This window comes from Calliopsis andreniformis, chromosome 3 (assembly GCF_051401765.1).
Source record: "Calliopsis andreniformis isolate RMS-2024a chromosome 3, iyCalAndr_principal, whole genome shotgun sequence".
NCBI lineage: Eukaryota > Metazoa > Arthropoda > Insecta > Hymenoptera > Andrenidae > Calliopsis > Calliopsis andreniformis.
The window spans coordinates 17,962,163-17,989,810 of NC_135064.1; the positions used below are offsets into that span (position 1 = coordinate 17,962,163).

The 27,648-nt window shown below is 40.0% G+C and overlaps 1 protein-coding gene across 3 annotated transcripts in view; it reads right to left on the reverse strand.

Annotated features, from left to right (window-relative positions):
- Nucleotides 1–4,062: 4,062 nt before the first annotated feature.
- The window catches only part of LOC143189073 (uncharacterized), a 45,704-nt gene continuing 22,118 nt past the window's right edge, over nt 4,063–27,648 (reverse strand). For 2 of the 3 annotated variants that reach the window (XM_076393713.1, XM_076393712.1), the window contains 7 exons: nt 23,733–24,066; nt 20,393–20,561; nt 11,531–11,714; nt 10,358–10,626; nt 8,926–9,418; nt 7,299–7,436; nt 4,063–4,573 (listed from right to left, as the gene is read on the reverse strand). In XM_076393713.1, the coding sequence (XP_076249828.1) occupies nt 4,164–4,573; nt 7,299–7,436; nt 8,926–9,418; nt 10,358–10,626; nt 11,531–11,714; nt 20,393–20,561; nt 23,733–24,066 (1,997 nt within the window). In that variant the 3' untranslated portion in view covers nt 4,063–4,163. The remainder of the gene's footprint in view (nt 4,574–7,298; nt 7,437–8,925; nt 9,419–10,357; nt 10,627–11,530; nt 11,715–20,392; nt 20,562–23,732; nt 24,067–27,648) is intronic. The other variant, XM_076393714.1, reaches the window with a different exon arrangement.

The following is a 27,648-nucleotide window of genomic DNA, read 5'->3' on the forward strand; positions in this document are numbered from 1 at the left end:
ACGACGAGCCGCGTCGAAACTGCCAGCCACGCGGCTCGACGTTAACTAAACACAGAAGTCTCACGCGAAAGCGCGTAAGCGGCTACTTGCGGAGCGAGCCTCTTCACGCGGCAGCGCGTGATCGGCTGTAAAGGTATAAAAAGAACCTCGTTCATTGACCGTGAAGAAGTGCATCAGCAATGGATGACAAACTTTTCCCGGTTTGTCTGAACCCATCTGAAAGGCAAGTACGTTTGGATATGCCTGTGAATCGACATTGATGTCATTCAACGAAAGAGAAACAGCACATAAACGTAGAAAGAATGTGAATTGAGAGACGATCATGTACATCGACTGAATTATTGAACGATAAACGGGGGACGTGAATGATTGTAGCCTGAGAAACTTTGTTCGTCTTTTTCTTTTTCTTCTTTTTTTTTTTCTTGGAGCGAAAATGTCACCTTGGTGTTGACGAAACGATGAGCAGCACGATTTGTGGTACAATTTTGAATAAGGCGATGCTTTGTCGCAAGATATGTCGATAGTGTGAAATACAGTCTTTTATCCAAGGTTTCGTCTTTGAGAAAATGACTTTGAGCAAGGAAGAAGATAGCGCTGACTCTCCAAAGAGTCCCATATTGAAAAACACTAATCTGTATTTTTTAGCAAAGATTATTTTTTATATGAATCTGTGAGTTGAAGAACAGTACAAGCCCAGAAACCACATTTTGAGATATTCGATCTAAACGTGTACTTCTGTGCCTTTTACAAATTTGGACCTCAGGCCAGAGCGTATTAAATTGATTTATTTTCTGCGTGACTTAATACACTTTGGCTCTGGGGTCCAGATACAGTTTTAAAATGATTCGAAAATGTCTAATTTTAGGCTTATACTGTCCCTCAACTCACCTATTCACATAATTTGCACCACGAATCACACTGCTTAGCTGTTGTACGTTGAGAACAATGTGTCTTACTTTATCGTACAAGTATGTCACAATAACATACTAATTCTAAACCTAGTGAAACTACTGATCTCGTAGTATTACTTGACAGTCTTAATTTAATTGCTCTATTGTCACTACACATTATCGATGTCGCGTTGTTATTACAATATTCTTACAAAGAGTGAAGTCTAGCGAAACCTGCGCAATGAATATTATGACTGTACAGGTCACAAGTGTGATTGTGATTACAGTGTGATCACGAACCAAGGTGACATCTCTGCAGGACAAAAAGTTCCCGAAAATCTCAAGGTGTTCTCCCCCGATGACCAATAACTTAATGTAAATGATTCAACGAATTCGTTGATAGACCTAGAGACACAGCGCCCACGCACATTACAAAAGTACGCTCCGCTCAGTTAATTCTTGCCACACGAAATCTGCATTGAAACAATGCCTAGTATTGGTTCTGCCTCTTCTCTGTATACGACTGATTAGACAGGCATTTGTAATTGTGTTGCCAGAATCGAATGAGCTGGGTGTACAGTATTCTTATCAGTTTACCAACTGACTGACCAAGCCTTTGATTAAATAATTTAAAAAATAAAAAAACAAGGTATATATATACGTGTGTATACGCAGATACAAGTAAATAATAATACTAGTGTACAAATCGTGACATCTGAAAGAGACCGCCAACAGCCACCAGCACACTCGCACACATGCATATAAAAAGACTCATCTTCTGCACAGTGACATAATTCAAAAGCTTGCCGCTTCTGAGCGATTACGATAAAAAGAACAGTTCTTGCATTAGGCGAAGGTTTTACCTGGTCTTCAGGAAATTCAAGATTCTGAGTTATGTCATCGTTAGAGGAAATGAGCGAAAAGTTAAACGATCGAACGTTGCCTAGCTCTCCAATAAATATCACTTTTTTATTTTTGGATCTCGAATTTTTGTTCCTTATTTTCAAAAATAAGAACCTGGAAAATAATATTTGGGTACGCGTTACTCGATACGATATAGAAACGCTTCCCAAAAGTGAGATGATAAAATCAATTTCTAACAATCGAAGTTAGTACGACATTTGCTTTCCAAAATATTAGAATGCAGTTCACTTTTGGATTTAAATTAATACAAAGGTGCTCAGTTAAAGCTATGCATATCTGGACTCCAGATCCAGAGTATTAAGTCCACTGTTTTCCATGTGACTTAATGCACTTTGGACCTGGAGTCCAGATATAATCCTAAGTTATACATGACTGTATAAAACGTTTCTACCATCTCTTTATGTTCTCCCACTATTTTATTTTAGTAGTAGAGATATATTATAGTATAAAAGAGAAATTTGTTTAACCAAATTAACTCTCTTTTCGACTAATTATTTGGCAGAATCGATCACTTCCTTGCTGATAGATGTAACCGCAACTGAGCACCTCTGAACGTCAAAAATGGAAATAGAAAAAAATCAACATCTCAGTACAGGCATAAACGCGCCTAAAATATATATTACAAATTCATCACCATAAGAGAGCTTGCCCAGTACTCCTATATCCTTTTCCACATACAACAACTACTTGCAATGGTATTGTTATACATCTCTTTTACTCAATCACGTTTCTATCACTCATCTTCCTTTTTCTGTTCAACTGTTAACGGTCTCTGCAACGAGTATATCAAATGAAAGCTCGAAACTTAAATGTTTGCACGTTGAAACGTAAGCTTCTTGCTCACGCACAGGAAGCAATTTAAAATAGTACGGAATTGTTACGCATATACTATAGCTCGCGCCTTTCACGACGCGATAAGAAGCTTTTATCGTTCGTTCGATTCGTCTGAACGTTTGCAAATTATTATGCGAAATAACAACGCTTCGTCTGCGATCATTAAGGAGGGTTACGTATATGTACACATTCTTAAAAAAAGAAGAAAAGAGGGAAAACTGGTCTACCACCATCCTCAAAACGTACGCATACGTTGCTTGCGATATAATATATGTTTCTTTCGTTTCCAAGTGAAAGCTGAGCGTCCAATGAAATTTCAGCCCCGGTAAAGATATCAAAAAATCAGAAAAGTTAAGGCGAACGTTCCGATGCTCAGTTACGTCTGTAGAATAAATATAAGCGAATAAATACTTGAGCACATTATATTATAAACGATAACTCACCCGCGTGTCCGTTGACGTGCGCATTCAACACGGCGAAACTTTTAAAAATTTACGATCTAATTACAATCGAAAGTAAATTACAGGCATACGATAATTAAAGTTCAAATAATCGTTACTCCACAGCCACTGTATAATTAATTTAAAAACCGCGAGCATATCTCCGATCATCAATTTTCGTACATTTTGTTTTCGACCAATCTTATCGTACAATTTTCGTTTAATTTAACATCACTCTTTAAACACAGTCGCGTTTGAACTCCTCCTTCCGTTATCTCTGCTAAACTTCTTCAATTGCAACAAGGTACCGAAAAGGAACAATTCATGGTTTCTATACTCCGTGGTTAAACGACTCGAAAGCGACGCACGCGAGACTCGTACACCACCGATCGACTCCCCTTAATCCGTCCATCGAAAATTCTCGTGTAGAAAAACATATACAAGATCATTCCCCCGAAAACAATATCACAACAGAAACTCGTTTTAAATAGAGAAGCTAACAAGAGAACGATTGCGAAGAGATGGCAATTTTGAATTGACAGGATGAAATTCCTCGTTGTGTCATTATACATTCATACTCGTTTCAGCTGCCTCCTTGCATCGATCATTTCCTTGATGTTCTATCAGCGCTAAGTACTTCTCCCAAGTATCCAAGGTACCATGCACAATCGCGCAAGTTGAGCAAGGGCTTCGACCACCTCTAAACACACCTTTCGCTCTCAGTCGGTCCAACTCTTTGGAAGAGCTTCTAGAAACATCGAATTTAAATACGAAGCGACGCCAGTTCAACGTTTACAGTCAGAAGGTCCTTCTTCGATGCCCTGTACACCACGATGGCCCCTGCCCTCCACAGGTCCGTCTCCGCAGAGGCGTCTGCCTCGGCGTTGCCCCTCGACCGAGGCTGCGCGTCGCCAGTTGGGCCTGCGCTCGTCATCGACGTCGAGCAATGACGAAACGTTGATTCGTCGAGATCAATCGGCGATCTGTCGTAATACTCGTTAACGCGTGACCCCTCGTGCCACCGATTCAACGATCTGGCCAGTTCTCAGGCTAGTTTCACTTTCTTTTGATTCTGTCAGACGGTGTTCGAGTGCGTGGTCGAGGAAGGCTGCGTGTTCGAGGCTGTCGTCGACTGCGGCGTCGAGGTCGACGGCGAGCTGACGACGACGACAGGCTTGACCAAGGTCGTAGTGTTGATGTACTGAGCGTTCACGATCGGCATTTGCGCCACGGACTTGAGGATCGGGGTCGTGATCATCTTTCCCGCAAGGCTAGAAGGGGCTAGAATATGAGCAGTCACTTGACTCCCTTGCGACACAACGGTCATAGGCGTGACGATAGGCGTCAGCCCGGAAAGAGGTGTGTGTGGACCAACAATGTGAGCTATACCCTCTGTGGACGGAGCGTTCTGCATCACGGTCGAGCCCGCTTTACCTGTCGTCGTTTGGAGCGATATGCCGCCACCTGCGTGGCTCAGCGTTAATCCTGCAACCCACGTGATTCGTTACACGTTAAGATATGTTGCGTTCAGGACGTTGGGGTATACAGGGTGTTGCATCACATGTGGGACCCACTTCGGGAGTTAATCGTATGCTTAAAACCGATGAAAAAGAATCGTGTGAACAGGTGTCCTATCTGTCTTCATTTATGAGATATAATGGATGTTCTGTTTGAATTACCTTCACAGAAGATGCTCAGAATGATCACCTTGCGTTTCACGACAAGCCTGCGCTCGTGTTGTCATCGATCTGGTTACTGTTTTTATCGTGTCTGGTGTTTCTCGAATTTCTTGGAAGCCTTGCTCTATTCTACTTCGTAGGACTTCAGTATTTTCAATCGATGTTGCGTGTACAATAGATTTTAAATGACTCCACAAAGGAAAATCTAATAGATTCAAATCCGGAGAACGAGCAGGTCATGCAATAGGACCTCCATGACTAATCCATTTATTTAGAAAATGTTGATTTGAAAACTGCCCAGCTACTCGGCTAAAATGCAGCGGAGCTCCATCATGCATAAAACACATAGAAAGTCTAATATTGAATGGAACTTCCTCTAATACTTTGTGTAAACGCGTGCTTGAAAAATCAACGTACTTTGTGCCTATTAGTTTCCTATCAAGAAAAAAGGTTCAGTTAAAAATCTTGCTTATGAATTACTGTTTATGGAAGGAGAGGCCGAACAGAGTTTGTTCTATTTATAAAATTCATTATATCTCATAAACGAAGACAGAAGTGGGTCCCACATATTATGATACACCCTGTATAAGTAAGTCTGTGGTCAGGTGGCGAAACCTGATATGTCAAGATTTTAGAACTTTTTGATATACCGATTTAAAAGTTAGGTAAACCAATTAGGTAAACCCACGTGTCGTGTATGTATTACAAAAGTGACACAACTCAAAAAAGTATGTTTTTCAGGAGAAGCAAAAAACTATTTATGAGTTTAGTAGAAAATTATTTATTAAATACATTATGTTGACATAAAGAGTAGCTTTACTTAATGAAAGTTATATTACTTAAATAATTAGTCTAAAAAATAGTTATGTGTTATTTGCATTAAAGGATTTGCCAGTTATTATTTAAATAATTTGTAATTTACATTTGAAGAGTACTTTGAATTAATTCTATAATTTTGAGGTTTTACTAATGAACTTTTGATAATGAATAGAGGTGCATTTACCAAACTGATTTATAACAATAATTCAAAAATCACGCTTTTTGGGTTGTGTCACTTTTGAAGTACATGTGCGATATCATGAATTGCCACTTTGCTTTTTTCTTGAACTACGTGATATACATGTATCATCTTTTGAAAATTCATAGATCTCATTTAGATAGGTACCTCGATTATGGAAAAAAGTGACATATCTCGATTATGGAAAAAAAGTGACATATCGAGTTTTGTCATCTGTGACTACAAAATACTGTGCAGAGCTGAGAAAAAATGATTCGGGACAGCACAGGGGCAAAAGGTGTTCGTCGAACTATGTACAGTAAGGTAAATGTCCCAATTGATGGACGATTAAGATGTTAAATGTCCAAAAGTGGACAATCTAAAAATGCATATTCCCACACTTCAATTGCTTTCCAGTACCTGAATACTATTTTGTGATACAATTTTTAAAATTAAACAAAATTACATTAGTATTCAAGTGCCAGGATAGCCATGGTCAGCTATTGGGACATTTACCTTGCTGCCATCGAAATTGACAGTATCTGTCCAATTTCGAAGGGTGGTAAATCTTCCAGTAAAATTCCAAGTAGGTATATTTCGTCTCCAATGCAAACGATTAACGAAACAAATAACTTATTCAACTTTTAAATGAGACAGTGACTTATGAATCAGCCTGTATTCGTGATAAAAACCTCAAATGGCGCTTTTTAAAATTTCGTCACAAGACATACAATATATTCAAATTAAAAATCGGAAATTGCACGAAATTTGTCAGTCATTTTCAAAGCAATTCATATAAGGAATTCGTATGAATCGCTCTGCAAATGAATATTTTTCTTTCGCACCAGTTCATTACAAAATCGCAATTGTGCGACCTGGCCTTGGTATATGGTGCTTCTCAATTTTATTTTTCTACAAGAAATAATGTAAAATTTTAGATGCTAATCGTTAACGAGTATGTACATTTCTTATTTTAATAATGAGTGATGCTTGTAAAATAAATTTAAGGATATTAGTCTACCTTTGTTCAAAATAAAATATGCACAACTTTAGCAATATGGGAATTTCCCGAGGTATATATAATAGATTTCTTGCTCAGATATTGTATGAATGAACAGTGCTATTACAACTGTCAGTGAACTCGAAGGCACTTAGAAATGACTTTGACATCATTTACCCATGATTATATGTATCGCTACGCTTTTGGAGACTTGAATATTAATTTTGCATATCTACTTCGAGCGACCGAATTTCAATATTTACAAATCCTAGAAATACTTGGGGGAATCCCAAGCCCAATTTAAAAAACATTAAATTTAAGTGATACAATAAATTTAAGTATACTCCTTTAAAATTAATATTCGAAGATCCATGTTGAAATAACTTTTCAAAATGAACATGTAACAAGTATGGGTCCAATGAATCTTTCCTTGAGATTCCGCGTGAGGGCTCAAGAGTCAGTATTTCTAGGAAACTAAACTGTATGAGGGCCAGGAAGGTAACACAATGCTTTCTGACGATAAGTAGAACATACCATTCGCCGGAAGTATGTTCAATTCAGCGCCACCAGGAAGTCTGGTCAGTTCCGATCCATTTCCGCCAACCAGTGTCACTCCACCGACCATTTTATGTGTTGTCTGCGCATCTCCCGCTCTTATCCTTGTTTGAGCGTCTGTAACACACAGTGAATCACCTTGTTAATCTTTCATTTGTCGCTTTTGCCACTGTGAATTTTAATATTGTATCGAAACTAAATGTTAAGTACCGAATACGTGTAATTCTTTAAATTTAATATGCACCCATAGGAAAAATATTATGTTCAGAGGAATAATAAAAATAATAAGTTTGTAAGTTTTTGTCAGACATTTTCAAAGCGACACCGTACAGGAAATTCGCACGAATCGCTCTGCAAATGACTAAGTTTTCTCTGGCACCAATTCATTACAAAATTGCAATTGTTATACAATTTTGGCTTCGGCGTGGTGCCTCTAATTTTTTTTTGAAGAAAAGGTCAAGGAAAATGGAATCAGACGTAACGGGAATCGAACCTGCGACAAAACACCACTTTCTCTACTTGTACGAAGGGACCAACTGCGCCTAAACCGACTCCGCCAAAACGTCCCCTATGCTTTCCCTCTTCAAGTGCCTCTATTTAACTCTTTAAAATCTCGAATTTCAAAATGATGTAAAATGCATACATTGAAAGTATAGTATAGTGAAGTATAAATAATAAAAATACATTTTCATAAATATCTCGAAAACTAATACAGGTGGAAAAAATGGTAAATATTCAAAATACATGGTTTTTTTAAAGTAACATGACGTAAACGAAATTCGGGATTTCTACAAAAATATTCCTCAACTTTGGAGATGGTTTTCATCTCCTAAACATGAACATCAACAGCTAAAAAAGATACCTGTCTAATATTCTTTTATTTTTTGATGCTCTACTTGTATACCTAGTTTCGTCAAAACTAGAAGATGATGCTAAAGTGATGTCCCTAGTTAGAGTATCAGTAACCTATCACTAAGATGCGAAGAGAATACATTAAGAAGCACGAAACTAATAATGACAAAAGTTTCCCTCTCTATATTCTTGCCACTGTAAGCACGGTAGTGCATATATTTATTGTAATATATACGACCAAATGAAGGTCCATATCGTAGCATCGTCCATTGAGCATGCCATGCGTTGCCTAAGGGTGCGAACACATTATTGTCACGTCACATATTATAGAAAATTTGTTTCATATTATACGGAAGTGGGTCTAAAACAAGAGAAAAACCTAGGCTTACATTATGTTAATTACTATACTATGTAACGTGACTTCACGTGACTCGATAACAGTGTATTGCACCCTTAGGGTACGAACATTATCATGTCACATGAACTCACGTTACATACTACAGCAAATCCACAGTGCGAGCCAAGATTTATCCATCGTTTTACACCTACTTTGCTACAATATGAAACAATTTTGCTGTAATATATAACGAAATTCCACGTGACGCGACGCTAGCGCGTTCACACCCTAATGTGCTCACGCCCTAAATGTTGCCTCAATGGAATCGCGCTTTAAGAACCGTGATCGTGTCAAAGGATTATGTACCGTGGAAACAAGTCATAATAGCATTGGGATAGAACAGCAGAAGTTACTCACTCGACACGTTCAATGCTGGAGAATGAGCTGCGAGGACTAACGGCCTTCCCTCGTTCGTCGAGTGCACGAATGTAACCGGCCTGACGTCATTGGCGGACGACTGCACGGCTAGGGCCAACGGCCTGTCGTTGTTCGACAGATTAGAATGCACGAACGTTACCCTGTTGTCGTTGGCCGTGGACGAGTGAACGACCAGCGCCACGGGCCTTGGCTCACTTCCAGTGTTCGATTGCACGGCGATGAGCGGCCTCGATTGATCCGAGGAATTCTGCACGGCCAACGTCAGCGGTCGGGACTCGCTGTTACCGGCCGTGTGAGTTACCAAAAGCTGCCTGGTGTCGCCAGGTATCACCCTCAGGCTGGGCCCTATGTGCTGCAGGGTCGGGACGATCGTTGCCAAACCCTGGCTCGTGTTCAGCATCTGAGCGCTGATGGGCAGGTGCAGCTGATGCGGTTGCTGCACTATACCGGTCGGCGAACTGTTCACTTTCTCCTAGAACAGAAGAATATTTCATTGTTTAGAGATGTGAACAATGTGTGATTTATTATGAATAGAATGTGAGTGTTTATACGAATTTCTAGTTTTATGAACGCAGAGATATGGGAGCTATTGAGGGTTTCATTTTATTCTCTAGATGTTGGAGAGTATGTACTTTTGAGGTTTGATATTTTATATATTTATAGTACTTTCTTCGAGACACTTGTGTTTAGCTTTTAATTGTGTTGGTATGAAGGAAATTGTTAGGTAAAATATATGATAAGCATTCGTCACCATTTGTGAGAAGTCTATACAAAATAACCCAAAGTAAGTGAAAATGGAATACATTTTTTAATAAATATAAATATTCATTTCAAAAGAAGAAAAAATAAGTTTGAAAGTTGAAATGAAATCATACCACACAAGTATACAAAATATAAAAATAAGAAACATATATGTACATGTACATCTAATAATCATTCAAAAAAATTGTATGAAACACATTAAATTTCATGAAAAAAATCGATTTTGTTATAAAAACTGTATATATCCCACTCCTTATAAAAAATAGTTCTCAAAAGAACACCTGTTCGCATTTTTCAAACGTTTACACTACAATTTTTGTAAACCCTATGCAGAATGCGTATTTTTTATTGCACCGGTTCACACACAAACGCTACAAATTCGCGTTTGTGCCCAATGGGCTATTTCGGTGCATGCACTCTCTATCAAATATTCCCCAACGTTGGCACAAAGAGAAAATGTGACCCCTCTTCTTTGAACAATTTTTCCCCCTCACGAGGATTCGAACTCAAGCCCTTAAGATTAGCAACCAGGTATCGAACTACCAGAGCCAATTCCACTTTTGCTACGTCGATCTTATTTAACTATAATATCTTAACGCAATGACAATCGATAATACGCAATATTTGATTCTTTTGTCTCTGAATTTACCTGCGCTGGAATAGGAATGCTAGGCGTGGGCGTCCCAGGACTCGAACTCGCAGGTGGACTTTCCCTGGAACTTTGCGCGAGGTTCAGACCCTGCGTCTGACAGACAACAGCCGCGGTCGCCACTTGGTTATGAATATTGGAAGTCGTGTTGGTGGTTTGAAGGGTCTGTGGTGAACTGGCTGTGGCTGCACTACTCAGGCTACTGGTACTGCTGTACCTGGTGCCACCCCGAGGGAGTCCAGTCACGTCGACTTCCATGTTCTCTGAAACTAAACCGATTAACTCGATTCAATTTTGTGAACGTTATCAGGGCTGGTGTCAATTTTATATTAAGTGTGAGAATAGTTTAAATCCCTTGTTTCATGATTTTTCTTGGGTTCTTGAGCAAATATATTTTGAAGGAGCTTTTCGTTTAAAAATCAAAAATATAATGGAACACGAGTCTATGTGCAATATAGATTTGAAATTTAAACTTTTAAAATAGAAACATCGATACTAACACCACGTGTGAGAATTTTTAACAAAATTTGAACTTGAGTTCTTCGAATCTACCTTCGCTGCTCGGTTCATGATTCAAATACATCATATGTGTAATCAATTATTTGCTAGTGTTAAAAGAAGAAACCAGTTCTTCTACTCTTCTGTAACATTGAGATTTCAAAATGAAATTGAAATATCTTCTCACTTACTCAATTTTCAGTCTCAGTGCCCTAACATTTTATTCATGAAAAATAAAAAATGCATCTACTAATATATAAAAAAGATATATAGTTTCACTTGGAAAAATTGACGTCACCTTGAAATCTACCAAACCCCGCCACTTCCGGAATAGACACTCACCAGATTATACATTACTAACACCCTTTAATTTAACCTGACGAAATTCTTTACCATCGTCTACCATTTAAAAATGGCTTGGTCCAGCTGCGCGAAACACCCTTCCATATATTTACCTACTTCTTCAAACCTCATTGTTTCAACTACCCCAGTAGACATCAGCATGATTGCTCCTTTCTATTAAATTTAATTACGTAATAGTATCTAATTTAACATTTGAAACGCAGTCCTTCCCATGTGCGTAATTGGTTACGTAAGACGATGCGTTACCTTTACAAAAGCTCTCGACGTAGTTGCCTGTATAATTACACGTATTGTAATAATCAAAAGACCTACCACTCCTCGTAGCCGTTACATCAGCACCCGAATTCTGCTCCGGTAACAGAGTATTAAAATCAATGTGATCCCACGTAGCCGCGAGGTCCTTCTTCAACGCTAACAGTCTCTGTTGAGCAGCGATCTTCTCCCTGGCGAGCCTTTCCATCTCGTGCTCGTAGTCTCGTTCCTTCCTCCTCAACGTCTGTAACAAAGTTATCACCCAACGCGATGAAATAACGTCCGCAACGCAAGGGTAACGTAACCGTTGATAATCCTCGATAAATCGAGGATGGAACCCATTTACGAGCCCCACGACATACCCATGAACCCAGAAAAATTAATTACCATCCGATTGGAAGGGCATAAAATATAAAATGCCCTCGATCTGTTGCGTAAGCATGTTGAATAAACAGATTCTGATTATACATGAACGAGAGAATGCGAATACCCTTTAGCGAATTGGAAAGATATATTTACCGCGGACAAAGTCACGGTTCCATTCATGAATTTTAATGTTAGAACCGTGCTATGAAGTTATTCAGAATAAAATATGAATGACACGAACAGCAAACGTACAACACATTCTCGGTTTTATTTGATTGCAGGAGAAATAACTAGGGTAAAGATACAAATTATTGTGTACTGATGGATTATCGTGATATCTTTTTATTTGCACGTGCATATTAAATGTAACTCTATTAAATTGTAAATATTTGATTTTATTAAAAATACGTAATCGAAAAAATACAGCGATGAGCATTCTTGCCCTACATATATTCAGATTACTAATTGTTCTGAATTATCACTTTTAGATGAGTGGACGAAAGTTTAAAGATCTCTTTAATTCACTTATAAAATCGTTTCTCCAAATGGCAATACCCTTTCGAATATGAGTGATCGCTAAATATTCCTTGAGGTTATCGACTGTGCACGTGAGAAAATCGAGAGAAAGCCGGATGGAAATGATTTCGCTTCACTTTCGAGAATACCTTCGCGCGAACGTCACACGATACCCCTGCAGATTCAGGACACCTCTCCTGCGAAATACGATAAGGCTTGCATTTGACGTCAGCGTTGGAACATGCGTGAAGGAACGTGCACGTGACACAAGCGTACACCAAAGCGATATCGCACACTCTCTGGAGAACTCGGCCAGAGAAAAAAGATATGTTGCAAGGTCGAAACTCCCTGCACGATTCAAATCCAATTCGAGTGCCTTCTGGTTCGCGGTTCGTGCTCAGTCAGATCGTGCCAGGTGTTCGAAAAAGTCACGCAACGCGAAATCGAATTTTCGATAAGGATAATCAGTGACGTGACGAAATGGAACATGAAGCTCTGTGACGATTTCATGGATCGATAATCGCGGAACTTGAGTCGTGAGAGGAGCTCCTTGAGCGTTACGATCACTTTTTGACGACACTTGGATGATTTGGAGAGCCTGAAGATTTGGAAATTTTTACATTTTCGAATATTGGAGCACGCAAATTTGCAACTATTTACACTTAAACATGTTTAAATAATATAATTATAAAATATTCAAAATACTGGAATTTTGAATTTTTCAAATTTTACAATTTTTTTAAATTATTGAATTTTCAAATTGTTTAAACTTATCATTCAAGTTTAAGGGTTTTTAAATTGTATTTAAGTACTTAATTTTCAGAATTATTCAAATATTTAAGCACTGAAACTTTGTACCAAAATAAGCTACTTTAGTTATGTAATAATATTTCGTAAACTATTAGTAATATTTAGTGATACTAGTTAGTAATATTTCTTCGTAAAAATTTCGTATAATATTTTAAAGTTTCCAATATTATTAATTGCTAAACACCTACCCTATTGCTCATAAAAAGATCTCAAGAACATTGCAAATCATGAGCCTTTTTATGGACCGTTTATTTCATCAGTCTTATACGTAGTCTTACTCCAATTCATTGTGCCTATCAGAACCGACAAAATTATTGTCCCTCACCAATTGTCTTTCATGTACACCTACCCTAAAGTTACCTTGTTCGACAACTTTTAATCGAACAACCGAGTTAATCAACCTAAAGTCGCTCAAAATTGTGATTTCAACTTGCTTGAACTCTGGCTTACCAGGCCAACTTTGATCAACCTTTGATCAACCGCTGACCAACTTAGTTGCCCCACCTAAGAGTTGGCTCATGCAAACGTAGCTTAAGACCGCGGTTACAGTAGATGCGTTTTCTGACGAATATGTCTGAACTTGTTTCACTCCCACGCTAAACAGTTCCGACATGTTCGTCAGAACCTCAGTCGTCAGAAAACATATCCACTGCAACCACAGCCTAAGGAAAGATCGGCCGCGCAAGAGGCGCAAAAATGTGTGCAAAAACACCTCGCCAGTGCATGCACGCGTGCGCCAGTGCGTCTCCGCGACGTCTTTCCTTCGAAAACGTGATAAGCGTGCCGTGCGACATCAGCGAAAATATTTCGCCAAGGAACGCACGCGACAGCGACGGTAGCGCTAGTGGCACCGGCGCGTGTTGATGCGGTACACGTGGTAAGATCGTCGAGGGTTGGACCACAGGAAGGGAGACAGAGACGGAGAGAAAGAGCAACGCGCCCCGAGGAGGGCGCAAGCGGAAGATGACCGAGATATCGAATCCAGCGTCAGGATAAACAGAGACAGCGAGATAGGCAGGCGATAACAGCAGAGAGAGCGCGACGTAAGAAGCTATGCGATGGAAGGGGACAGAAAAGGTAGTAAAATGGAGAAGGATGGAAGCGTCACTAGAAGACAAGGAGAGGGAAAAGGGAATGGAGGGGAGCGCGTATCGTGGGAGTGAGACGGAGATACAGAACAGAAATAGCCAGGCACATGTATAGGTGGCTCCTGAGAGGTAGCAGGAGTGGGGAGAGGGAGGAAAGGGGAACCAAGGGGAAGGAGGGCGAAGGTCGTTGCTTGAACACGCGCACGCGCGGCTCGCAAGCACGTGGTCAAACTGCCTCCAACCAGGTCCGCAACAATATCGCGTTCCATGCGCGCAAATAGCGATTTCGTTCCCTTGTGTTCGTCTTCCTAGTTTCCAGCCTATCTTTTCTCGCAAAAATGATTCATCTTGTTACAATCTTCACGGAATATCTTTGCACGTATGAAGCTAACGGGTTCTGTCGCTGTTGAACGTAAAGAGAGCGGTGAACGCAAGGAGCTCGAGGCTCCATCGCACACGCGATTACATGCATATCGGTTTCCGGTTAATCCATCGACACGTTCTCTTAAAATGGAGAGATTAGGAATATGAAACAGGGGAGAAATGTAAGACGCTGACTTAAGGTCTTAGGTGAATAATTTACTTTCCTTTGAAGTCAAGTCTAAGATCAAATTATGGAAAATGAAAGTTCTAGATATCAACAGATTTAAAAGAAACCTTTAATTGCGAAAAATATTCAGTTGATGGCGTATTCCTCGGAAATCCTATTTAAAAGATAAACTTACTCTATGATTTAAAAGAATAAAACCCAAACTAGTCGCTAATAACCTGTGAAATTGATGCTACTCTAAACTTCCAAAAAAGAAGAAAAAATAATTCTGTCTCCAATCGCTAAGCAATTTTGTTTCATGGAACTAAGCAATTTGACTTTTTTACTTGCAGCTACTCTAGGACTCCCCAGATGACCAGGTGAAAAAATAAAATGGGTACCTCATACTCCTACCCTTTTCTCTGTCTCTACATCCTCGAGTACCCTCTCTCTCGCGTCACTCGATATTTATTAACCTGGCTCCGACTGCGTTTAACGAGGCGGTCTGTTATCGCGACACTCAGGGTCCAATAATTACATTGCACTTCAATCCGAGTTCGAGCATATATGGAAGTTTATCTGCGCTTTTATCGACCGAGCAGTTCCAAGAGGGAATCTCGCGAAGCGAGCATCGTCCAGCGACGAACTTCCTCGTGGGAAGTAGAAGCTTGTCGTTGGCAACCGATTGTCGAGGAAAGACGAAGTACATAGCACCTACGAGGCTCACGCCACTCCAAAATAACATTGTAGCTTACTCAACGATCTCGAATATCTGGCAGCTATTCGCGAGGTTATTATTACGTCGGTAATCGTCCAGTATATTTGCACGATTCGCAGAGATTCCACGCGAATTTCGAGTTTCGACTCGAAAGTGACCAGCGGAACGAGACTACTTTCGAAATTCGATATTATTCTCGATCCACGGTTTTTCGTTACTGTTGCGTTCCGAAATACAATGTGACGTATTTTTTGGGGGATAATTGCGACATTGTTTTCGCGAACACAATGGATTCTTCGTGAAGCGGAATTAAATCGCACGAAATTACTTGGATTGTGTTACTACACGTGAAATGGTGTTTTTTTTAATGTATAAAATAAGTGAAAATATACCATTCATATATTCCATCTGTTTGTTAATTTTTATGAATTATTTTGAAGATGTACTTTATTTTAGAAATTTGTAGACGCCTATTAAATTGAATCGAAATAATGGAGTTATAAAAACAACATTCATCAATTTTTTTAGTTTTCGAATTCATTGTTTTATTAATACAGCATAATGGAATTAATTGGGAAGCTATTAGGAAGAATGAACAGAATCACAAAGAACTTATTTTGATGAAGTATAATTCTGGTTTGAAGAAATTATTTGCACTCGAAGCTCTGTTTAAGAATATGACATTCTTACGCACCTAATATTTTAGATTAATTTTTTACTACTTTTTGTATTGTCTTTTTGTAACAAGTTAACTAAGCTTGGTACGCGAGACGAGGCAAGAGCCTGTGCTTAGCACGCACCAAGTGCATTTAGATGTATCTGTACATGCACTGGTTGAGTGTACACCGCACGATACAAAGAGTTACACTTGCATAGTGTAACTTTACTGGGATAGAGAACGTGTTAAATCAGAAAGGCTTCTATTTCAGCGGCCGACCGATGGGAAGAGAAATCGATCAACGTAGAGTGGAGTAAATCGACTGTCAGAAATTCTAAACACATAACCTCAGGGCAATCGCCTTCGAGCGTGACCTTATGGCAAAATCGCCGCGCAATTTCAACACGTCAAAACGTAGGAACGTCATTTCGCTTAATCAGCCAAAAAACGCGTAGATATGACTCTAATGCATCGCCAATTTGAGCAACTGCAAGTCTGGAAGGAAAGTATAAAATCAACCATAGGTTGTTATTATTAATGCATTTGCATTGAACCTTGTTCACATTTGTCAAATCATGCGATTTAAGTCGCTTGAATTGAAACTGTACGAGGTGTTCCATGACAGGTGTCAGAAATTTTATGAGGCAATTCTAAATGCTAAAATAGGATGGAAATGAAGATAGACGGAATTAGTTATTAATTTAATATCATTAGAGTTACAAATCTTTGAAGAAAGATAGGCATGAGATGTGTCTAACTGAGGACTTATTCTACTGACTTCGCTGTGTCTGATCTGGGTAATGCACGCCAGCAGTAGAATAAGTCCCAGGGCAGACACAGAAACTTGAGGTAAGCTTGGTTACTTTTAACTTTCTTTAAAAGAAGGTTGTACCCTAAAAATGAGTCTGAATGAGATACGAGTTCCATTGAAGGACTTGTGTCATGAACGTCTTAAGACGTGTAAGGTCCTTCCAAAACTAGTCATCCTTCTCAAGCAACCAGACTTAGGTTGTTCTGCCTGACAACTACACCATATAGCCCAGAGACGTCTTAAAAACGTCTTAAAGATATCTAGTCAAGTCCTAAAAATGTCTTTAAGACGTCTAGTGAACGTAAATTTGTCTACTTCTAGGAATTCCCAAGAATTTTCTTTCTCCTAGTAATTTGTCTCAGAAGAAGTAGATAGGTAGAGTAATAAAAAATAAATACAAGTGAGATATCAATATACGACATAACGAGAAAAGGCTCTCTTTCAGGGAGATCAGGCTTATCTATTTTAAATTCGTCATTGAAGTTCAGAACATTTAGGCTGAAGACATTTAGCGAAATCATTTCCAATCACCAGTGGGCATAGAACAGCCAACTATCCCCTGGAAAACTCAATCAACTAACACGGAGACAGTGCATGTCGTAGGACATTCAGGCATAAAATAGACATAAAACACGTCCTCAAGACGTCGTGTGCTATCTGGGACAGATCTGCTTTCGCTACATCCCTGTCACTGGGCCCGTGACAGCCAAGTCCCTCCAGACACCGTCCGTTTCGGCGTGCCCGTATATGTCACGGGCGTGAGAGGCGCGGGGTTAATCTCGCAGCGTGGCTAGCTCCGTGCAGCGGCCTTTGGAAGAGTCGCCAACAATGGCGTCGAACGATAAAAGTTCGGATAGCAGCGTGTGCCGTACGTGCCATGCGGCGAGGCACCGATGGCCGCACAGTCACGTGGAACCGATGTAGGCAAAGCCTCTACGCGGAGAAGAGTCGCGGCACGCACACGCACGGGACCGCAGGGAGACGAAGCAAGACGAAGCGATTGAACGTGAAGCGAGCTGAACGAGGACGAGCCCGGCAAACGTCTTGCAGCCGAGGGGAATAGTGGAGGGTGACCTAGAGCGAGACAGACGCGAATAGAAGGGGAGGAAAGCAGACGTGTGGACAATTCTACTATAAAAAGAGACAGATTTGAAGGGGAAGAGGGAACGTGGCACGCATCGAAGCGACAGAGAGAAAGAATCTGCGCTGAGAGAACGCGAATGCAAGGAGAGAGGGAGAGAGACAGAGGATACACGCGGGAATGGAAGAGGCCGAAGCTGAGCCAACTATCGAAGGATGCAAGGAGGGGAAAGGGGAAGGCGACGACGATAAAACTAGGAAGAAACCACGCGCTGGGGAGGAGGAAACAACATGCCTTTAGAAACGGTGCAGCAGACAGAGTGACGGAGGTGCCGCGCGAAAACATAATGGAGGGGGAGGATGGAGGTAAAAAACTTCCCTGGGAAAAGTGGGATAGCGTGCGACAAGAGCGCGACGGGGCAGGGACAAAAAAAGGGGGTAAAAAGGAAAGGTGGAAGAGAAATATGATACTCCAGTTTCGCACGTACGATGGAAGCGATACGTATGCAGCGCGCGTATTAAAAAGAACCAAACTGATCGCGAAGTGGGTGAGAGCCATGCGCAGCTCGGGGAGGGGGGTTGGGAAAAGAGACGGAAAAAGAGCTGACGGGGAGAGAGGCGGAAGATGGTGGCGGGAAAGGGACGAGAGGGGAAGGGGAGCCTGAGTGGAGAGGCGAGAGGCCAAAGACTGGTGGTAGGGTTGCAGTTGAATCGCGAAAAGAAGGGAAAGGAGGAGGTGTGGTCGACCTTCGCGGGGACGCGCGTTCGCGCGAACCTCTGGTCGTCGCACGCGAAGTTAACGTCCGTTTCGTAACTTGGCCGAAAATGAACCGAAACGGGCGTGAAACGGGCGAAACCAGGATATTCGAAAGTGCATCGAATTCTGAGGCGTCGGCGCTCTTGCAGTCTGCTTGCTTCGATAGCACGTGACTTCTGGGACAGGCTCGCCAGGAGAGAATGATTCATTTCTGCTACGATTTTTATAATCTCTCTAATATTTTCTTTGTATGATTCACGGATAAAAAGAAGCTTGCGGCCGAAGCTAGAAGAGAATTCCAAAATAAAAATGACGATCAATCGGTGACGATGGAAATCGTGGTGGCAGAACAAAGAGCACGATATTAACATTTTTTACGATACGAAAGCGTTTCGCGTGCGAGCTTAATCTCCAAGGCGGACGCGCATGTATGCAAACAATGCGTATAATCGATGTAGAAACCGACGTTCGTGCATGAAACTGGCGTTGATAAATATTGCGGATAAAAGTGGCCGACAACGATACGACTTTTTGTCGGGCGAGTTTTCCGAGAAAGAAAAATTATTCTCGCAGTTGGTACCGCATGGAAAGCCAGCGTATTTAGAGTAGACTGTTTCGCCAGTACAGTTAAACGAGAGTGCATGCAACACGTCCGAGAAATGGAATACGAAGAAAAGGAAGGGTATACGTACAGCGTAGAACGAAATCGGGCTTGGAGGCTGCTGATAAGATATAACGACCGTTAACGACATAATTATTGCAATCACAGACGCGAATATCGATTGGAGAGGGAAAAATTTATGTAAATCCTCAAGGATGACAAATAAAAAATTATATCGAGCGGACTATAATCGATGCCATTTGTTATTCCACGCTGAAGGAGTTATGCTCAAACACGGGAATGAGGTTTCTCTAGTAACGTAAAAGCAAATGAGGGTGTTCGATAGTACTATTACGTATAATCACTTGATTTATAATTAGTATTTTAACATTCTTTTTAGTTGGAAAATCACAGTAAAAATAGGAACTTTGCTTACTTATCAAATTATAAAAATTCACTCAAGTGGAAACTTTCTTTGTGGCCAAAATAATCACAACCTACTCATACCACTATGAACACCTATACTCGAGATTTCAAATAAAATTTTATCTTTGACTTCATACCATATTTTCAGTTTTATACTTGACTTCGACTGATCGACTAATTACTAGCACCTCAATGAATCGATTTAAAAGCAAATAAGTTAGATATCGTTCATTTAGTATGTTTCACAACGCAGTCACATTATTATTTAAGTTCTACTCTCAGTCCTACTGTACTTTCATCAATTAATCGAACTCTTCAATAATAGTCAATGTAGACGAAATTCGATTAACCGAGATTTTACTACATTACTACATAGATACACATATAATTAAATAACGATATTGAAAGAAATGTGCCTCCCTTCTTCCGCCATTACTAATTGCAGCAGTGATACTAACATTTTCAAATAGACAGGAAATTACGTGACACCAGATTTCGATAACCTTGAACAAACGCGATACAAGCAGTCGTATCTCCAAACTGATAACGTGACATCACGTACCTGTATACACTTGATTGCGGCATGGAGGATGGAGAGGTTCGATGACTTTTTCTCGTCCTGCGACGGCAGCTGCCTCTTGAGTAGCTCGAAGCATTCCTTCAGATGCGCCCTCCGATTCTTCTCCAATTTATTGTGCACTTCTCTGGTGCCAGATCGGATTATAGACGGCCTAAAATGAAGAAACAAGATCGCAGTTAATGCTTGCTGTTACTTTGTACTAGGTTCGTTGCATCTATTTTCGAGCGCCGACTGACAAACGAGCCGTTTCATCAACCGAACATTCATCGTGAAAACGAGTCGCAGATTTGTTGGGGAATGGCGCAAGAGAACGCGATAGCGAGACATCGAGACGCGTCTGATGAAAAATGCGAACGAATCTGCGGCGATTGTTCGTGAAGTGTTTACAGTTCGTCGCAGCCCGCATCTGCGCTCGAATAATTCTAATTTGTCACAGATTTTCGAAGAGACTCGCGCAAGATGTTGGCACGAGCTACATATTCCGCCAGCCCCTATGCTGCTTCTCTTACATCACGTTCTTACGAGATCTGATCTTGATAGATGATGCGCCGTCGACGTTTTCGTATAAAGAATTGATCGATCTTGCGGCCAATTTCAGCTAGTGAGGATAGAATAGGAAGAAGCCATACTGCATACCGACGTGTACCTATTCAGTAGGAGACGATAGAGCGCGTGTAGCAGGAAATAATGGGCAGCGTGAGCGATTGAGGTCAGAATTCAAATTTTCACTTGGAATTGCAGAGTAACGTAATACTTAACCTGGGAATGCTTGTGAGAAGTCATATTTTCTTAAATACGACGAAAGAGGGACGGAGTCTAGATAAGGATTTGCTTTCTCTTTTAAATTTGATAAGTACTGTCTATAGTATTTTGGATATCCTTTCACGATAAATGCATTCTGCACTTCTTTACATATCTAGATTTTTCATAGAGGTATGGATATCAGGAGTTTAGTAATCTTTTGAAATGAATTTGATCTAAGTATTTGTTAGATGGTTGTGAAGACTAGAGAAATAGCAGAGGAACATTTCTATGTCTATAAACTAGGGAATTGGTAGATGTAGTGAACTGTGAACAAGTTTGTGTTCACATTGATGCTCTGAGAAACTGTCACTTTATAGCAGGATGGAGAAAATATGGGACAGTTAAATTCCTCTATGGTCAAAATGTTTGAAACTGCAGATAAATCTAGAGAAAACAGCGACGAGATTGAACGTATCTCGAGTAGTGTTTTCTCGCTATAGACACTTCGAAGACCAATTGGCGAAATAGTAGCTGAATTTGTTCTTATCAAAGATGTGAGTGATAGTGTACAGGAATCGGATCTCGTTTATAGTATATAATTTCGAGATGTAGTAACCATAGTAACAGGCTAATGACGAGGATATATTACTGGATTTGCATATTAATTTGAAACAATTATAGCTAAATGCTTACCAGAACAAGTTACCTGATATCGATTGCTATTTACGCGCATTATAAATATGTATGCAGAGTGTTGGACAGTAGATATAATTCTACATACTAATATAAGTCTTAAATTTCATTTCCAACTTATTAATTGTTGAAAAAACGACTAAAATGCGCGTGAAATCTGTCTGACTTGGGACTCATTCTACTGACTTCGCTCTGTCTGACTTTACTGCATGCCAGCAGTAGAATAAGTCCCTAATCAGACACATTTCATGTGTATCTTAGATATTTTTGGAGAGCAATTGGTATTTCATTTTTCATTTCATTTTTCTCTAGAGAAAATCAATTAGTTAAAAGATGGCATAAAACAGTCGAAAGGAGTATAATAAAGCACGAATATCATATTAAAACATTCATCATCAACAAATAATCGATAAAAACTTCTGCATAATCTTACTAAAAATACAAATTCTACCTAAACGTATGTATAATTTCTTTATTTCTTTATTCTCATACGGGCAATAACCCATTAATACGCAAAAAAATTTACAATGGTAAACGACGCTCGCTAAGTGAAAAAGATAAAAACATTGAATATATTTGATAGCGTTACATTTAAAAGAGACAGTTGAAGGCGCGAAAAAATCTAATGCAACGAAAAAAGAATTTACATGTAAGATCTACTACGATCCAATAACACATGAACACTGTATGAATACTGCATTTGTACATTTTCTATTAATAACCTATGTACAAACACCTGCAGTCTCGCTAAAAGTACTAAAAATAATCTCGCAGACCTCCGCTAGAAATTGAAATTTGCAGAAGACATAATTTATGTCGGCTTGCCTCGCGACCACAGGATTGTCCCGCTGCGACTGATCTGCAACCGCGCTACTATGCGTCTCGGTCTCACGGGTAACGCGAGACGACGCGACACACCGTGCACGTGCCATTCACCCTGGACACGTGCACCGCGTGAATGGGTAGCAGAGACTCTGCCTCGTCGGCACCGTTGCCCGTGCGTGCATCGAGACAAGAGAGAGAACGGAGAAGACGAACAGGGAGAGAGGGAGACCGTACGAAGCAACAGGCTGACGCATGGGCAGCAGGAGGAAGCCGGAGAAACGGCGGAGGAGGAGGAAGGAAAACCAGAGACAGAGCAAGACGGAGGGGGAAAGGTCAGACGAACGAATCGGTGCAAGTCGAAGGAAAATGCTGCGAGTCTGACATTTCTGAGGAAAGGTGAACACGTGGGGGAAAGAACCGGAGTGAAGCTTGAGTTCCCTGTATTGCAAGGTGCGAAAAATATGCGCTTAATGCTGACGTATTTTTGGTTCAAGTTCCTGGGCAAATATGTAGGTATCGAAAAGTGTGGAATTTTTTGTAGATATCGTTCTATTATTTTTTATTAACCGATTAGTATTGTTATGATAAACATGATAAGTTATTTCGTGCAAAACCATTTAGATTAGAGTCCTGGGTCATACAGGACCACTACGATAGGAAACTATGGTTGAAACAATTAGCATCACTATTTGTATATATTTTCTAATCAAAGTCCGAATCACATGGACTAAAAAACAAGAATTAAGGTCCTCATCTCCCCACCTAAATTATTAATATATAAGGCCTCGAAAAATTGTATGACAAGGATTTTTTGTACTCAGAGCTTCTCTCGACTACACATCTTATTCTTCATTATTTTGAACTGTTATACTCGGTGAAATACATTATTTAGTTTAAGTCTAAACTTCTGCATCTTAATACAACCTTATTCCCCATTGGATCTCTTAGTTAAATAAGTAACACTATCGTTCAAACACGATAAAATTCAAACATAAAGGATTTCTCTTTATCGATAAAGATTAAATATACTAAAAAAAGAAGTGGTACATATTATTCTTACCCGTTCCGATGTTTTTTAATATCCTCGGCGATGAGACTGCTAACATTCTGTTGCGAGTGATTCGAATTGTGATTCTCCGCGTAAGGGTTATGCGTGCTGTTGTTGTGGTTGTTGTGATGGTGGTGGTGGTGTTGCTGCTGTTGCTGGGGCGGCTGCTGTTGCTGCTGCTGCTGATGATGAGGGAGGTGATGGGAGGCGGAGTGAAGGGCGGTCAGGTGACCCGAGTTCACGCTCACCGACGGTGGCGTTACTCGCGTGCTCGTGATCACGGGCGATCCTCGAGAACCTGCCGAGTGATTCCCATTCGTCCTATTATTTTCAAGCGGCTCCTCCTCTGAAACATAAGAAATTCACAGCCCTTCTAAAAACTAGTCACGACAACTCGCAAAATGAAGCAATTTAGAATCGCTACTGCGATACAGTTTAAACTTTCCGCGTTCCGTTCCTGAATCAATGTTTTTAGAAAAGAGTATCCCTCGCTACCGCGCAAGCGCGTCTAACTGTAAGAATTGAGGGGGCTGAACGAAACCTGCGATTGGTCTCTACCATTTTCGACTGTCTGCAATTGGTTAAATTAGAGATACGCTTGTGCTGGTCAATTCGATGTTTGTTGTTTGAATGGTCAATTTTGGACGGTGGATCGATACCTATGTTCGCGAAATGGAGGAATTTCAAACTAATAATATTTTTTATATTATTTTTGTGGGTGAATATATTCTCTTGTAAGTTAAGTATGTTTGTTACATCGATCGAAGAATAAAGCTTATCTGTATTTTCTTTACTCTTTCTTAAAACCGTCATTATGCAAACATATTAACTTACCAAGTAAAGGATCTTAAATTAAAGGGTTACAAGCGTGCAAAAATCGAATTCAAATTTAGAATAGAATACTTGAGTCCTCATAATTCGTCTAATTAACCCCATCACAGTCACAGTCCTATGACCCATATGTGGGTCAGGGGAATTTGAACAATGTCTGTCCATATTAATTCATTTGATATTACACTTTTCTCCATTTTTTGATAAAAAAAAAATGTGTAAATATTGACGAAGACATATTGTCTTCACTTTTTTCATTCGACACTTTCAATCATTTTGCAAAACTTCTATCGCTTCCTTAAATATAGAGGTAAATTAAGTCCTCTTTTAGTAGATCGTGAACATTGTATAGACGAGCACCATTTATTCTCTTCGTTTCACGAATAGCGTCCTAATCGTCGAGATTGAAGGTGCAGGATTTCTGTTTAGTCGCCTTTTAGAAACAGAGTGTATCCGCAAAATTTGCTACGCAGAAATTCTCAGGTAAATACTTCCTCCCGGAAGGCAGCTGCTCACAAAGCCAAGGATTTTACGGTGGCAATTCTCGAGCAGTTGGGCGATCCTGAAAGTTTCATTCTGGATAGCATTCACGGAGGCATCGCAATTCCTTGCGTTCTACGATGCAGACGACAAAGCTCCTCTTGCCCATTCTATTCTATACCCGAACCTGAATGACTGCGTTCTCGCCTAAGATTAGCAAATGCCTCCCTGGAGTGGCGATGGGTTTGATACGGGCACCACTCGTCGTTTCGTGTATTTTCATGTAACTGTGGGATTGCCAGGGGAAAACGATGCTTCTCAATTTTCATCCTTTTCCAGGAAAATAAAACATACTCTAGGATGCTTAATTTTTGTGCAATAGATATGGAAATTTTGTTGAACAAAGTATCAGGTTACATATTTATTGTATGGATTCCACACTGTATTATGAATCTCACTGCAGGCTATTATAGCGGTTTTTTTTTTTTTTGTATACAACTAATGGTGAAATTTGATATGAGTTGTTTTTTTATTAGCACTTCAGCTGGACAAACGACAGTATCATATTTTTTCACATTCTTCCTTTGGGTTTCTTTAAAAAAAATATTAATAATTCGATAATATTATATATGTTTAACAGAAGATTTCTGACTCTGACGGTTACTTGAAGTAAAACAGGAAAAAATATTTAGCAAAAATAATCCTCGTTTTACAAACTCAAAATGGCATAATAAAGACTGTACCGAAACAAACGTTTCTGCTATATTCTGACACCCTCGAAAGCATAAGTATTTTGGGTTTTAATGTTAGATGAGTCACGCTGTACACATGGTGCACGAAAATATTTACTATGCGCCAGGGAAAGAAAAAGAAGCATAAACTGTAACAACAATTCTTTCCATTTTACTATCTCTAAAACATCTCTATTTCTAGCATCTCTTTATCGATATTCGATGCGGGATCCACTCAAAAGCGGCTAATTTTGATTCAAGCATAAATTCAGATTAAAACAGTCGATGCTTGCGAGCGATCGAAACGTTTCGCTACGACGATGCCCAGTAGGATCAGCGATTCTCGCAGTCGGATCTTCGCTCCATTCGTCGCGTTGCTATAAATTAGTGCAGCACGTGTACGCACATGCAACCGACTCATTCATGTACCAAGAGACTTGGCAGAGCCCCGTCGCATAGCTCGACGCTTCCTAAATCTATTCCGAGCTTAAAGACGGTGTACGTAGCCATGAGAACAAGAAAACGGCGACGATGTACCTTGCACTCGGCGCACGCCTTGCGTCGGTGCATGGGACGAATAACGCTGGAACGTGCCTCGAAACACGATAACGCGATACCCAGCCGAGTTTCTATGGGACATTGTAGCTCGTAAACAGCGCATTACAGTTTTTGGTTCGGTCAAATGGCGGTTGTATTCTGATTGGAGCAATTACTGTGCTCGATTATTTTTATGGATGTTTGGAATAATATTTAAGTAGTACAAATGTCTGCTACTTGAATATGTTATAATTAAACTGCGGATTTTTAAGCATTTATGAAAATTTAAAATGTATAGAAAGTTACAGAATGCGTGTTTTGGAGATTTTATTTCTTATCTTAAAGAAGCAATCGTGTTCAATTACGTGTTTGATCTTTGGTTTTGAAAATTGTGAACAGTATATGAACACTCTTTGGGCCATCAATTTTTGAGTCGCCACCACGTCTGCAGTAAGGACTGATCTAACCAAGGATTTCTCTTTTTAACCCTGTCTCGATTTCAAGATGGCTATTCTCTCAGGACTGACACGCAAAAGTCGTCTGACCCTAGTGTTCAAAATTACCACCATATGTTTCTTATAACAAGATCTCTGCGTTATGGGTCAGTGGTGGGGTAGCCAAATATACTCTGAAACTTCTATGCCTCCAATCTCTAGTTTCTTCTTTTTCTCCCTAGTCTGTAGTCAAGATTAGGAAAAAAGAGGAAACAGTGCTTCCTAGTTCATTACATTTTCTCAACCTTTCTTTTTCTATGTTCTTAATCACTTTCCCTAATACCTAACACCTTTCTACTCTTTAATTCCCTATCATAATCTCTAATCTACTCGTACTATCTTATTATAACAGTAAAAGTTGAATTCTCTGTGATACTTATTTCACATTAAAAATGCAACCAAGAACAAAAATCGCAGTACAATATTGCTACTGTGTCACTACGAGTCACGATAATACAGTAACGCTACTATGTACCATTTTTTAATAGAAGATTGGAAGAGCTGATGCAAAAATGATGACGCGGATAAATCCAAGTGAAACGAGCGTTTCATTCATCTCAGCAAAGGCCAAGACTAATTTTTATCGACCCCCATGCCTTCGAATGTGATTCTTAATCCTTCATCGATTTCTATCGAATGGCCTACTTCTCGTGATAAATTTCCACAGACAGTGGGACAGGAAGTCCAGCCTTGCGTAACAGGGTTGTCGTTATTCGACAGGTTAAATCTCCTCGACGATCTTCGGGTTTTATCTTCCCCCTGTATCTGCATCGAAATATTCGAAACTTCCATCCCATTTTTCAGTTCAACACGAAACGACGCCGTGGGAGACAATCGAAACTTTGATCGTAAAAT